This window comes from Cavia porcellus, unplaced genomic scaffold (genome assembly GCF_034190915.1).
Source record: "Cavia porcellus strain 051 isolate PalLab524CR breed Dunkin Hartley unplaced genomic scaffold, mCavPor4.1 scaffold_3, whole genome shotgun sequence".
NCBI lineage: Eukaryota > Metazoa > Chordata > Mammalia > Rodentia > Caviidae > Cavia > Cavia porcellus.
In genome coordinates, this window is record NW_026947486.1 from 105,719,550 (window position 1) to 105,733,752 (window position 14,203).

General features: G+C 36.6%; 1 protein-coding gene across 7 annotated transcripts in view; it reads right to left on the minus strand.

Annotated features, from left to right (window-relative positions):
* Positions 1-2,794: 2,794 nt before the first annotated feature.
* The window catches only part of Atp11c (ATPase phospholipid transporting 11C), a 179,743-nt gene continuing 168,334 nt past the window's right edge, over positions 2,795-14,203 (minus strand). For 2 of the 7 annotated variants that reach the window (XM_063246475.1, XM_063246474.1), the window contains 2 exons: positions 8,113-8,217; positions 2,795-5,431 (listed from right to left, as the gene is read on the minus strand). In XM_063246475.1, coding sequence (XP_063102545.1) covers positions 8,116-8,217 — 102 coding nt within the window. In that variant the 3' untranslated portion in view covers positions 2,795-5,431; positions 8,113-8,115. Of the gene's footprint in view, positions 5,432-8,112; positions 8,218-8,828; positions 8,920-14,077; positions 14,144-14,203 lie in introns of those variants that run through there. The other 5 variants (XM_063246480.1, XM_063246477.1, XM_063246476.1 and 2 more) reach the window with 4 other exon arrangements.

Sequence of the window (14,203 nt, forward strand, 5' to 3'; positions counted from 1 at the left end):
TATTACACAAGTGATTTTGGGTTCAGTCCTCTAAATGTATTTTCTTCATATGGGAAATAAGGATGACACTCATAAAGCATTTAAGATATATCTCTTTCATCTTCATCTTTGCATAGATCCACACAGTTATGTTAAATATGACTTTTTGACTCTTTGCCAGTCCTAGGTCAGCGTCCTCTCAGATGCATTTCTTGAGTTTTCCTGCTATGCTTCACTGTTTTCCAGCTCCCATGAGGTCCCACCAAGAGAAGGCCTGACTGCAGGCTAGGGAGGGACAGAGTATCGGACTTCAGACTGCACCTCTAACTGTGGCTGCTGAGACTGACATGGTCACAACTACCTCAGACATCCCTGCTGCCCTCAGTGATCCCCATTTCTGTCAAGTGATGAGGCCAGACTCCAAGAACTACACTTCCTTCCCATTCCCCAGTCTTGGGGTAGTTCCAGCCCTCACTTTCTAGGTCTACTCTGGGCTATTTTGCAAAGTTCCCAGCTAGCTTCTCAGCTGCACTGCCTGTATCATCAATTCCTTGTCTTCAGTTTCCTCCATTTAAAATACAAGGTCTCTTCCCCAGGCTGGAAGCTGATACTCTTGGTTTTAAAAGCTGTCCTCACTTACCTCTCCCAGATCATGAAAATGAACCATCTCAAGTGAGAGCAAGATGATGAAGGGGTGTCACTTAATTACCAGTGTAGAAAACCTAACTATAGCTTTTTTTTCTTTCCAAGGTGTATTCCTTGGAAAACCACTATGGAATTGTGATTACATGGCCTGTAAAAGGATTCTGTGCCCCACATCTGGAATACACTGAGTTACACAAAGTCAACTAAGATTCTTTTAGTATTAGACCTCTCATAAACTTTAATGACCTAGTGTGCACTGCAACTTCTCTAATAGGGGACCACCATGTATCAAATTTGCCAAGTACTTTTAATTAGGGACTCTTTCCTTTTTTGGGAGGAGGGAGGTACTTGGGACTGCACTTTCCAGATTCTTCTCTTTTTTACTATTCAAGTTACTTTCTCATTACTGAGACACAACATGCAACACCCAAACTCTTTAAGAAGCAAAGGTTTATTCTGGCTCAGTTTGTACAGGTTTCAACAGAGCCGGTTGAGTCCAGGCAGGGCAGTATGACAAAAAACTGATCACAAGATGATAGGCAGGAAGCAGACACAGATCCAAGGAGGGAGGCAGATTAAGACCTTTCCATGTTATTCCCCCTATGACCCACCTCCTCCAACCAGGCTTCACCTTTCAACATTACATTTAGCTATAAATGCATCAGTGATTGAGAGCAGTGGCAGCAACAGCATTTTAGCTGCATATAACTTTGCTTGTTCCTGCCCAAAGGGCCAGGACCAAAGACCTGCTGTCAGAAAGCGTTCTGGCCTACCCCAAGGTGCATTTACTGCTCTTGCTCCTGAGGCCCACGGAATCAGGATTTGCTCGATCTGTGTGTTTCTTCACTGCAACACTTTGGTCATTGTACTAGGTGCTGAGCCTCCATATCCTCACCCATTATTAGATGCTGGGTGAAGTGTGTTTAATTAAGAAGTTGCAAAATAATCAACCTCCTTTATTCCTAAAACTTTGGCCTTCTGCCTTCATTAGTATGTAGTATGCATTCAAGAATCATCATAATGATAATCTCAGGCCCTAACATTTGTGTGTGCTTCTTGTTGAGGGGGCCAAACTACTCAGGCCATCACAACACGCACTGCATTGGGCAGTTCTAGGCAGGCAGAGCTTGGGCTGAGTAGGAAAAGGAAGGAAGCCTGAAAAGCGACTCCCAGAAGCTAGAAAGCATCCAAGTTATACCTATGACAATTGTCCACTAAAGCCAAGGCAATAAAAAGAACCCCTTAAATAACAGTGCTCCCATCTGCATAGCATGACATTTTACAAAGTAACTTGGATGCTTTACCTCATTGGACACCCCACACACATCCATCATTTTATAGGTGAGAAGACAGGGGATAGACGGGAATGGCTTCAAATCGCAAAGCCAGAAGCTTCAATTTAGGTCTTACATCTGCATATAGCACATTCTCCACCTAACAAAAACAAACAACCCTCCACCAAAAGACTCCAACCACAAAAAGAAAATACATATTGAATAGAACTTCAGAGACAAAGGATTGAAAGACTACCAAGACACAGAGACTGAAATTTAAAATGTAGTGCAGCTTTAGTAGAGCAGCTTTGGTTTCTAGACAGTCAAAGACAGCAAGATTTTTCAAAATAAGCTTTTACAAGGCCTTGGGGGAAGGTATATCTATATACCTTTGGACTATGTTTCAAGCTCCTATCAAATCTCTTCATGTTTAGCTACTTAAGCATCAAATGTTTTCAATGGATTGGAGAGAGACAAAATGTATAGGCAGCAGCAAGTATTTTGCTAAGCACACAACAGAATTACAATATGTATTTGTTCTTCTGCTTGGATTTTATTTATTGACTTATTTTATTTATTTTGGTGCTGGAGAATCAAACCCAGGACTTAGGACATGCTAAGAATACCACTGAGCTACATGACAGGCCCCTGGTTGGACTCTTATTGATGCAATAATATGATAGGGTTTATTATTAAAACAACCAGAAATATTTTATCTTCCCTTCACTGCGTATTACCCTAAAATGTCAGTTGAAATCATGTACAAATGGTTAGCCTTCTGTGAACTGTACATGAAAAGAGGAAATTAGAAACTTAATTCTCATCACTAAGTTGCTTCCATATTATTTTGATGCCAAACTGAGACCCTCCCAAAAAAGACGCTAAAATACCAATCATATCATACCAAAGTTTATTGATTACATCAAACAAAGGGGTTGTAATGAAAAAGGCAAGTTGCATTCATAAAAGATGGCATTCACATTCATTTTAGAAAGCAATAGCATAGACGTAAAAAACTGCTCAAGTGAAAAATGTCATAGTGCAGTTCCATTTTGCAAGCTGAAAAATGATCTTGTTGACATTTACATAAAATCTGCACATTTGTATACTGCATGTTATTTAAAAATTTCATGGCTACATTACGAATTTTGCAAATTTAGGCTTACATTTATACCTTTGCTGGTGTATATGTGGTAGATATGGAATGAATATTTTCAGTTTATTAGGTAACATCCTCAAACAATGGACAATAGGTATGAAAATTATAAGGACATTTTCATAGCTCAAAATTATTCAAATTATGAGTGTCTGGTCCTATTATTACATTTTCTCTCTGTCACAAAATAGGGTGATTATATTGTAGTGCTAGGAATACTGAACGGCTTATTTCAAGTTTTATTTCGTTTGCTAACCCCATGTCAGCCAATTGTTTTTGGCTCATAAATAATAGCTTACAAAATGAAAACTCAGGTCCCTCTCAAGGATCTAGGCAGTGATCTTACACAAGCACATCACTGCTGTGCAGAAAGTGAGCTGCAGTACAGTATGATGTGTAGCGGAGGTGGGACTCGGAATACCACCCCGCTCGAATTTCCTTTCTGGCTGTAAAACCCTTTACATGCAACCAGTTTTAGTTTACTGTCCTGGATATTCTGATGACATCAACTCTTTAGTGGTTCTGCATTAAATAAGCCTCTCTAGCTTGGCTCTCTCGTTTGTACTCATAGTCCCTGGTGTTATTACGTAAAACAACAACAATATAGCAACAATAACTATAAAAACAAGAACAACAACAACAACAACAAAACATCAAAAACTTTCCTGGGTTTTTTTCAGTTCTTTGGAATAGGCAAAAATATAAAGACTTTGTTTTCAGCATATCACCTCAAATATAGGCTACTAAAACACAGCACACTTGGGTAAGCTGTGAATGACACCTACAAAAACACTCGAAAATAATACTGATAGATAAGAACAAATTAAATAACAAAAATGCAATCAGTAATGATGGAACAGTTTCTGATAACTAAAATTATGTCCTTTGCAGATTTAAGAAAAATTACATCTAATCACAAAATATATACATATGGGAGAATCAAATGTGCCATGTGGACTATATAAATATATTGACACAGATTGAATCTAACACTTCTCCAAATCAATGTACAATATAAACATTAATAATAGTTCAGGCATGCCAAAAAGACAAAAAAATAGAAATTGATAATGAAAATATTTTTTAAAGGCTCCTTTAATCTCGCAGTCAAATGTGGCTGACCATTTTTATGCAAAAAAGTATAATTTTTACAGTGAATAAAGACTTTTCATATTTAGTTCCCTATTTTAAGTGAACTCATTAAGAGGTGAAAATTTCTCCTAGTCCACCAAGTTGAACCTTACCAAAGTCAGTTTCACACGTTGGAATTAGACCACTGCCCTGGCCACATTAGCGACAAGAGACTGCATTTATGCTTCGAGTCATGGCTCTGTAGGCTGAACCATGTTGAGGTGGAGCTTTCTTCTTTCCAAATGGGTAGGATAAACAAAGTGCTGCATACGTGCACAAATACAAGCTCTCTCAAAGAAAAACCATTAACCGTTTAAAATAAGCTATTGTTTGCCTCCTCTCTACATAAAATTGTAAAAGACTGATGATGTTCAGAATGGCTTTATTTTGGGACAAATACAGTTTTATAACCTTACCTCAGATCCCAATAAAACTGATACTGGAAAATTCTGGGTTTTTTCCCCCATTTTGAGGGTCTACTAACTGACTGAAATGTTTCACACTTTACTTTCAAGACTAGCAGCCTTACACCCATAAGTGGTGTTTAATTCTCAAGAACAAAACACACTTCTTTTTGTTCCCAGTCATACCCAGAGTTAACATTTTACACAGAAGTGTTCAAGGTACTTTTTGGCAAGGAGAGCTTCCAAGGCATAATTAGTATGTGAGTGAACAGAAAGGAAGAACTATTCTGTGTGATGCGCTGACACAATTTTTAGTCCTTTTGTATTTTCAAGTATTCCGTTTGTGTGCTTAAAAAAATAATTTAAGCTGATCATTCAGCAGGAACGAGAAATGTGATCCAGCCTATGTCTTTTGCCAAGCAAAAAAGTAATACTGTATTAATAAAATCTGTTCATTCCCATTGCATGATTCTACTTTATACTATTGTATTTAAATCCATTTGCAAAGTTAATGGGTTAAAAAAGCACCCTCATGATAGTTACATTATTCTACCTAAAGCCAGATATCTATGTACTCTTCAACTTTCATATAATTCTTTAACTTACAGCTTTGGCCATACTGGCTACTTACAATAACTGGAAATACTTAGGATAATCATTTGGTACTTCAACTAGCATTTATTCTGAACCCTAGACATAAGAGAATGATTTAGTTTTTGTTGCATATCAAGAATCCTGAGATGGTAATTTTTTGTAGTTGTTTCTTCATGCTTTCCTTTTTAGCTGTAACCACTGTTAATAAGCTTGTAGGACAATAACATAGGCAGTTCACGATTCGGATTCTGAAAAATTTAAAATAGAGAGAGTTATAAGGCTTATTTTAGTAATATAAAACCATCTGTTTAGCATTTTCAAAAATAAATCAAGTAGTAAATTTTGTGATGAAAGTAAAGCAACTGTTTTAACAAAGTGCCAAGTTTTATTCACATGCAGGAAAGAAAAGTGATACAATCACCAGACTTTAATCCTTTCTTCATTTGTTAGCTGAATAGATTGAGGTTTGCTTTTTGCTTTTGGATTGCTCTAGGGTTCTGCTAGATAATTTTCACATTGGGATCCTTCAGGTAGACTGGGGGCTTCTTGAAAACAAGGATATCTCATTTATCACTCTACCTCGGTCATCTATTACAACGTCTGACACAGAGCAGATGCTCAAGAAATAATAAATGAATGGGTCCTTTGAAAGTGTGAATTTTGACAGAGGAAGTCTGAAGATACATTCAGTTTCGGAACATTTCTGTAAAAATATTCTTCCTTGGGGGCTGGGATTTAGCTCAGCGGCATAAGCGCCTGCCTTGCGAGCAGGCAGTCGTGAGTTCGATGCGCGGTAGCGATAAAAAGGAAAAAGACCAAAAAAAAAAAATCTTTCTTTACTGAAAGGTGCATGCCCCTTGCCATACTATTGAAGTTATTTTTATTTTTGGTAGACCATGTACTATGAGTCAACTGACCCTAGGTTTCTCTCATGTATCATCTATTTATAGACTAGAACTTGTAGAAATTTCTATAGTAAATCTATACAATCTTATCGCTAAATATGATCATATGCAATACGCAGGTTTGGGCATGAAAGACAAACTGATTACAGAGCGCAGTTTAGGTATGCTGAGAAACAGAAGTCAAAGGAGAGAACTGAACTATGATTCTCCACTCCAGCTTTCTGAATATGCACAATGGCTTAAGGAGAGGGCTACTTTCTTTCGATTCTGGGACATCTTTCTTGCCACAGTTGGTCTGAAAGTCCATTAGAATGTCTTCATTTCCACTATGCTCCACATTCTCTGGAATTCCTATTATGCCTTCTGGTAGCTCTGCAGGGTCATGGTGATGCCAATCAAAATAAGGCTGCCATTCACACTGAGAACCAGTAAAAAAGAGTCCAGTATTTTTCTTACTAAACAAGGAACAAAAACATTCTGATAAACTGTCCAGTATTTTTCTTGGAAGAGAAATAATGCCAGATGAATACCTATTCTAGGGAAAAATAACTACAGTAAAATAATTGTTTTCCTTTAGAAAACTTCAATCTTTAGAATATTGTAGGGATTAAGGCCCTAGAGAGGCCAAAAGCATTAGCAGTGTCTCATACTCAGCCCAGTTCCCCAACCATTGACCAAGCTAAAGAAAGCCATCCAGGGGGATACAAAATTAGCTAGAATCAGTAGAGCTAAAATGGATCTTACACCTAGATAAACAACATGGCACAAAGGGGCCAGTAACTTTGAAGGCTACTGTGAACTAGACTCATTATTCAGGGAAAACACATGCAGGTGAGTCTAAAGTTGGGTAATGATGATGACTTCAGCAAAAGGAGTTTGTTTCCAAAATAACACTGCAGATGCAGACTGTGGAACTGCAGGAGGGAAAAGAGGCAACAGATTCAGCCCTTTAGTTTAATTTTCATTCCTTACCAGAGAAAGGAGTATACAGCCGATAAAAAAAATGGGCCTTAGAGGTAGACTCACAATTGAATAGCTTCAAAATGGAGCCACAATTTTATTTATTATTTTGATGTGTTTATGAAACATGGCCCTACCGTAAGCTGTATAGATCAAGTTGTTGTAAGATGTATAGAGTGAGCTGACACACTTGGAAGCCTCATTCGTGAAGTACACTAAATTCCCATTGATGGCCAAAAGACCTATAAAGATCAGGTGTTCCAGAGGCCTCTGCACAGGGAAATGCTAAGTGCAAATAAAGGAGTCATTCAGAGTTCCAGGGTTCATCCCATGGGATATCAACTCTTCTCAAATACTTTTGGGGGTAAATGAAACAATGATAAAAAATAAAATTACTCATTTTTACAGACATCAATTTTGAAGTATTTTCCATCACTAGGCAAGCATCCCCCTGAATGGCTAGAGAAGATTTTACCCTGAGAGTTGAAACACTTAGCTTGAATAAAACTTGACATTTAAGAAGTTATGATTAGAGTAGACCGGTTCATTAACATATATTTAGGGATCAGACAGTTACAAGGACATTAAGTGCATATCTGCAAACACACAGACACAGCACATGAAGATACAAACACATTTGATTATTTTTACATAATTCCCGGAAGAACATGCAATGCTAAACTGACTTAATTTTATACAGATGCAATTTTGGAATATTTATTTTCTATTTTCCAAATGATGTTTATAAATTGAAATTATATTTCCTGATTAGTATTAATGAACATTTTCACATGATGACACTGCCATCATGACAACTTGCCCCTTAGAAATACACTATGATATCATTCTGCTCTTAGAAAGTCTAAATTGTATTAAAGGGATTAGTAAATTTAAAGCATATATTTCCCCATATTCCAAGTAATGCATCTTTATAGTTTTGTAAAGAAATAGTATAAAGTTCACCACACCAACAGCAGAGAAAATTTAGAGTAATATTTTCATTTTTTTTATAATGCTGTTAATCTGTTTCTTTAAAGCCAGCCCGCGTGTTTAACACTAGGTACCTGTTATAATACATTAGAATCGTCTGAGAATGTTCGTAAAAGAAGAGGTCTGACTGAAGGTCTGGTGGATAATGAGTCAGATGCCCTTCTACAGTTCAGATTTCTCTGTAATAGTGAGGCAAAGATACTTAAAGCATTTGAATATATGTTGACCTACCTGGCGATAAAAATGTAGAAGAAAAATCATTCCTTATGGACTATACTCCTGGCCAAAATGAATACGTTTAAAGGCCTAAGAAACTCTCCAACTCTAATTATCTGTTATAGTGGTAGAAGTAGGCATTAGTAGTATGTGGAAAACTTGGGTTTTTGAAATGGCATTGGTAGGTTATATGGTAAGATGAATCAATATGACTTGATTAGTAAACCTTACCATCCTTTTGGTGAACACCTCTGAGAGTTGTGCCGGTGCTGTGAGTGTGTCAAAAATAAATTTGTAGAAAACATCCCTGTCCTGGTGAACAGACTAGCTCTAACACACCATGCTACTACTGTATACCTGGATTGATGAAACTATAAATTAAAAGTCCAAGTTTTTGAAGATCACTTCCTTTCCAGGGTGCCAATGTGGAAGGTAAAGAAATGACAAAATACTCTTAAGTATCAATAGAAGATACAAAAATGAATTATGAGAAGTAATTTTTCATAAAGAATCAGAAAATGGTGTCAGGCAAATGAGAATGCAAGCAAGTTGGTACATTAAGAGAGGAAATCACCTTATTCACTCCAAGAGAAACTGTGATTGCTGGAAGTTTGAGAAAGCATGAAGATAGTAGATGTTCCTGAGGAAGGGAGGCGTTTCGTTACCTTGTTCACAATTGCACAAAAGGTGGAAAATTGCAGTAGAAAAAAGAGAAATGCAGAAACCAAAAAAGAAAGAAAGAAGTAAATATTATCTTAGATGTAAGACATTTGAAAAGAAACCTTGAGATTTAGAAGTAGAAAATGACATGTTAGTTTTGAAGGCGATACTTCCTGAAGTGAAGGTAGACTCAGAATTAGGAATAGTATATTATTACTACTACTTTTACTAGTAGCCAACTACTATTACTTTGTATATCAATTTTAAATTATTTTGTTGGTGGGAATGCAATAATTCGGATAAAATAATTCTGAACTATGCCTTTCATTAAGTCTCACCTCTAACCCTCAACTCAATATCTTACATTTGTTCAAAATCTATTGGTCAGAAAGCTATGTTCAGACCCCATCATCAATTACCAAAATCTTGAGTGGTAACTATCTCCCCTTTCTAATCCCAGATATATTATGAAGAAATAGACTACCCTTGGGCAGCTACAGTTAAAAATCTAATCACAGTTAAATAATGGGAAAACATTTGGTGATGCCAAAGTCCCATTTGCCTCTGAACTCATGTTTAACTTTCTCTAATATAATTCAATCAGTGTCCCAATATTTTCCTTACCTCTTTAGAAAGGTAGGCTTAACTTTTCATGGATGAAGTCTAAATTATACCTTTAAAACACCCAGAAAAATTCAAAATTGATAACCTTTTAACTACAAAACCTACGAAGTTATTGTTTCCTTTGTAACCCGTGACTGAAATTATATGGTAATTTATAGACTTGGTTTTGGCATTGTCAAAACAAAACAGAATGATGAGTGGTCACTAGTATGATGAGTGGGACAACTGTTAATCAAGACTATCCCTATTACCTTCTTAATGACTAAGGAAAATAGGCTTGGGGGAAAAAATCAGCTAAAGTTATATGTGTCTACCAGTTTCATAAACAAACTTGTAAAGGCATACATTTCCATTTATTCATGTTTTGACATAACTACACTTTTCCTCTTCATATTTTACCTTAAAGGAAGAATGGTGGTAACATGCAAATTACCAATTGATAAAGCTAGATAAATACAAATTTTATTTTCTGAGAAAAATTTTTGAATTGATTCCATGACCTTTTTCTGTGACCCCTGCAATGATATTAACATGATACCAAATCCCCCACCCCTGTGTTTAATGTACAAGCCTATCTATTTAATACTGCAACTATAAGCACATTTTGGTGTGCTCAAAAACTTGTATTCAGCCATTAGAGATAAAAGTATTCTAAGAAGTAGCAATTTTAGGAGTTAACAGATTAGGTGTTACACTACTTTATAAAAGAAAAAAAAAGAAAACATGAAAGTACAGAAAGCAGTAGAAAGCATAAAGAGTATCTAGAGCAGTAACAAATTGATATAACTAGCAACTGGTACCGAGGAGTTGTGAGCAGGACTGGCAATAATGAGCTAAAACAATATGGTATTTCCACATTCCTCTGCAGTCATCTAGAAAGCTTTGACATCAGCTCAATTAGCAGTATGTCAAAGAGGTCAATGGATAAAGGTCCATCTCTGCAGCCACAGCGTTAGAGTTCAACTTTATTTTTGTCTAATCCAGATCACAGAGCATTACCTTTTGGTCTATGGTTGTACATGACACTGTAAGTACTTCAGTAATAGTTATCATTACCATTATTATTAAAATAATAAATTGTATTTTCCAAACTTTTGAAGTGCTTTCTCTAGGAATTTTGCTTAGAGCTGACTTTCTTCCTTTCTCTGGCTTCTACTCCAAAAGCGCTCCCCTACATAACAGAAGACTTCTGTTTGTACTGACATCCCGTCCTGGGCATGGCCATGTTGCTGACTCCATTCCATTAAATCTAATGCCTTCCCATGTGTGGCAGGCAAAAGTCAAGCCTCCCTTTTTGGTTGTGGTGGTATGAGAAAAAATTACATAAACACATCTGGAAAATTCCCCTACTGTAAATGTGAAGTGGTATTTACTACTGGGGCTAGACGGCCCAGATATATTTTGATGATTTACAGACAAGCAAAAACTGTGCTTAGAGGGCACACAGCTTTTTGAAATACCAAGAATCCTAAAGTTTAGACTCTCTTTGAAGTGGCATCTTGCTATTGCACTGTTCAATGCTCAATGACAGTTTCATCATACACTGTCAGCAGCATAGTTATGCAGCTTTGTCACTTTAAAAACTAACAACTATCAAAAATGGAGCTCTGCTGAAAATTTGGCTGGAGAATACATGCTCAACTACAACCCTTGCGTTAAACAACTAAGTCTATTTTTGAAGAAAGAATTCTTTGTAACGTAAGCATCACTGACAGATCTCACCAGTGCTGGAGGCTACCATGCTAGCCCTTTCAATACGTAGTGACGTGGACCCTACAATATCCCGGCTGTGTTATAACAAGCCATATAACTGATTCTACTATTTGGTTTTATACCTGCATACAGAAGGGTCCCATATGAATGCCCTTTGTAGTTTCACTAGAGGAGTACACCTTGTGGGCTGGGGCCATGCTTGATTTATCCCTGAATTCCTAGGGCCTACTATAGTAGTCAACTCGTAATGGGCTCTGGGGCAATATATGATGAACTGAATGAAATTCAACATATGGTGGATTATATACTTGTTAACTATAAATGGCTTGGCTTCTTTCTCAAATGCTATACAGTCATTTTCACTAAATACTGATAAATGCTCTTTTTAAGGTGTCAAGACCCACATGAGGACAGCTTTGGCAGCCTATCTGCCACAGGCATTTGTGGCTGTGTGTACAGTAGTTAGAATGTTGATTGGTTGAAGTCAGGGACATCTTCTACTACTGATAGGAACATGCACCTTACGCCATTTGGCGGTTGTCAGGGTATTAAGTATACTAGATATAAAAGCATCTTTTGCCTCTCTGTAAAATGAAGCCAATGCCTTAGCAAGGAATAATGAACAAAATAGGAAGCCATTCATGATGTCAGACTTTTACTCACTAAACATAATCACAATTTTGGAGAAATTCAGATGCTTATTTCCCTTTAAGAAGTTGGCCTCTAGATTTTTGATATGGCCACATAGGGCATTATATAAATACTCTATATGTGACTTCATGAGAATAGCTGTGGCTGCCATGCACAGGTGGCCTTTATGCATTCATATATACTAATTTGCTCTTGCATTTTCTCACACACAAAAGACGTAGCACTGCTGAGTGTTGATAACTGTTTTGCCTCATTTGCAACTCTCAAAATCCCACACAGTCTGAAAAGTGAAATGGTTTTTCAGACATTGGATATAAAGAGAGATGTTCATCAGTAGGCGGTTCAACAAACGTTTATTGGTTCAGTTAGGATAGGAACAAATGAATGAATGATTGAATGAATGAAAATGGATATGGAAAATTTCCTGGTTGTTCTAGCACATTAGCATGCAAGCTATAGCATAGTCAATAGAATTCCTCCTATCGTGAATATAACCCATGATACATTTGATGTTGGCAACCTCTGCTAACATTCTATGCTGGAAAGTAAAAAGGGCTGCCAGAACTCTCTACTTTCAGAACTCCATTATTTTAGCAGAAGTCTGCAATCTGCTGTTTGCATGGAAAGAAAATGCTTTTTTCTGTGATCTCTTGGTAGCATCCATCCATTCAATGATCTATATAAAATGTCACCTCCAACCATTATGTAATTTTTTAAAAGAGAAGGCCTAAGTAAAATCGTGATATATTTGAAGGTTTTATTTTTTGAGATTTTTTATCATTTTTAGAGCAAGAAGCTGGTGTGAGCCATTATTTAACATGTGCTCCATTATCCCAAATCAGAAAAACATTTAGGAACACTTCAAAGTGAACTCTCAAATAAAGAGAATGGAAGAGTCACTCAGACATGCTCCTTCACAAATTTTCCATTGCACAAAAGTACCAAGCTATTTGTCACTGCAAATTTCTTATTTGGCTTCAGGTACAAGTAAATTACCACCTGAGTCATCTGGTACAAACTTGTTCTATGAACCTGTGCAAGTGACAGTAAGGTAAAATCGGATGATTAAATACCACTCTTCCATCCTAAAACTAAAAACTAAGATAGAGGGGTTACAGGTCAACCAGAAGGATTAAAGAGCGAATTAACACAGTCTTTAGACTAGCGTTATTATGCCCAGTTCCTGCCCAAAAGCAAACAGAAGCAGGCAGTTCAGTGCAATACATTGACTGGCCTTCTATACTCCCAATAATGTGGCTTATGCACTGATAGTTCGATTACTTTTGAATGAGGCTAACATTCACTTGTAACATATAGTTCCTCTTTTACACTTTTAATCACTTTAAAAATTGCCTACTATAATAATTTCAGATGCTTATTGTCTGCATAATGTCAACCACTGGATTCTATTAATTCAATAGACAAAACAACCATGACAGGCCAGTTTTACAACTAAATAAACTGGTTGGCAAGTTTGATCAAATATAACTATTAGTCATGGCTTAGACAATTTACTGAAAAAACTGCCTTGGAGGGATTACGAGATCTAGTTGGTGTCAATATGAAAGGAAGAGGTTTTAAGCAATATAAACTACTATAGGAATATGGCACACTTAATTTACCTGTGGTCAGATATGCCCCAGAGTTTTATTTTCCAGAATAATCTATTTATTTCACTTTAAAGCCTTTTAAAAAATGTTCTAAAGATACCAGATCATGTAATAGAGGGAAATAACTTCTAATTCCCACAGGACATTTATAATTTTAATAGATTAAAATAAAAACACTCAAAGAAGGCTGAATTTTCACAAGTATGTTTAGAATGCAAAGGATGTATAAATCACATCCAGGGAACTGTCTTTGGTTCAAATACACTGTGGTACAGACAGGGCTAGAAGCAACACAGAGATTAAGCAGCACTATAATTAAAGGAAGGGGAAAGGTTTGCAAGAAGCAAATTGAGATTATCAACTGAAAAGAAAAATCTGCAAACAGCCCACAGGGAAATTTCTAAGGTTCAAGCTGAAATGTTGGTGTGGAAATTGCTGGTGTAAAAATCCTGAGCTAAATACCAAATAAATCATTTTTTCCTTTTAAAATTCCATATGGAGTATATGAGATACTCCATATGGATTGCTAAAGGTCACATAGAACACTATTAAGCAATCTACTTACCACCTGCATTGGATAACGAAGTTTTTACTATACTTTTTATGCAGAAGAGGAAATTAAGTGATGAACCTGTAAGGAGGGGTTTAACATGCTGTAACTAATGCAAATCTCTAATCGAGGTTTTCAGTT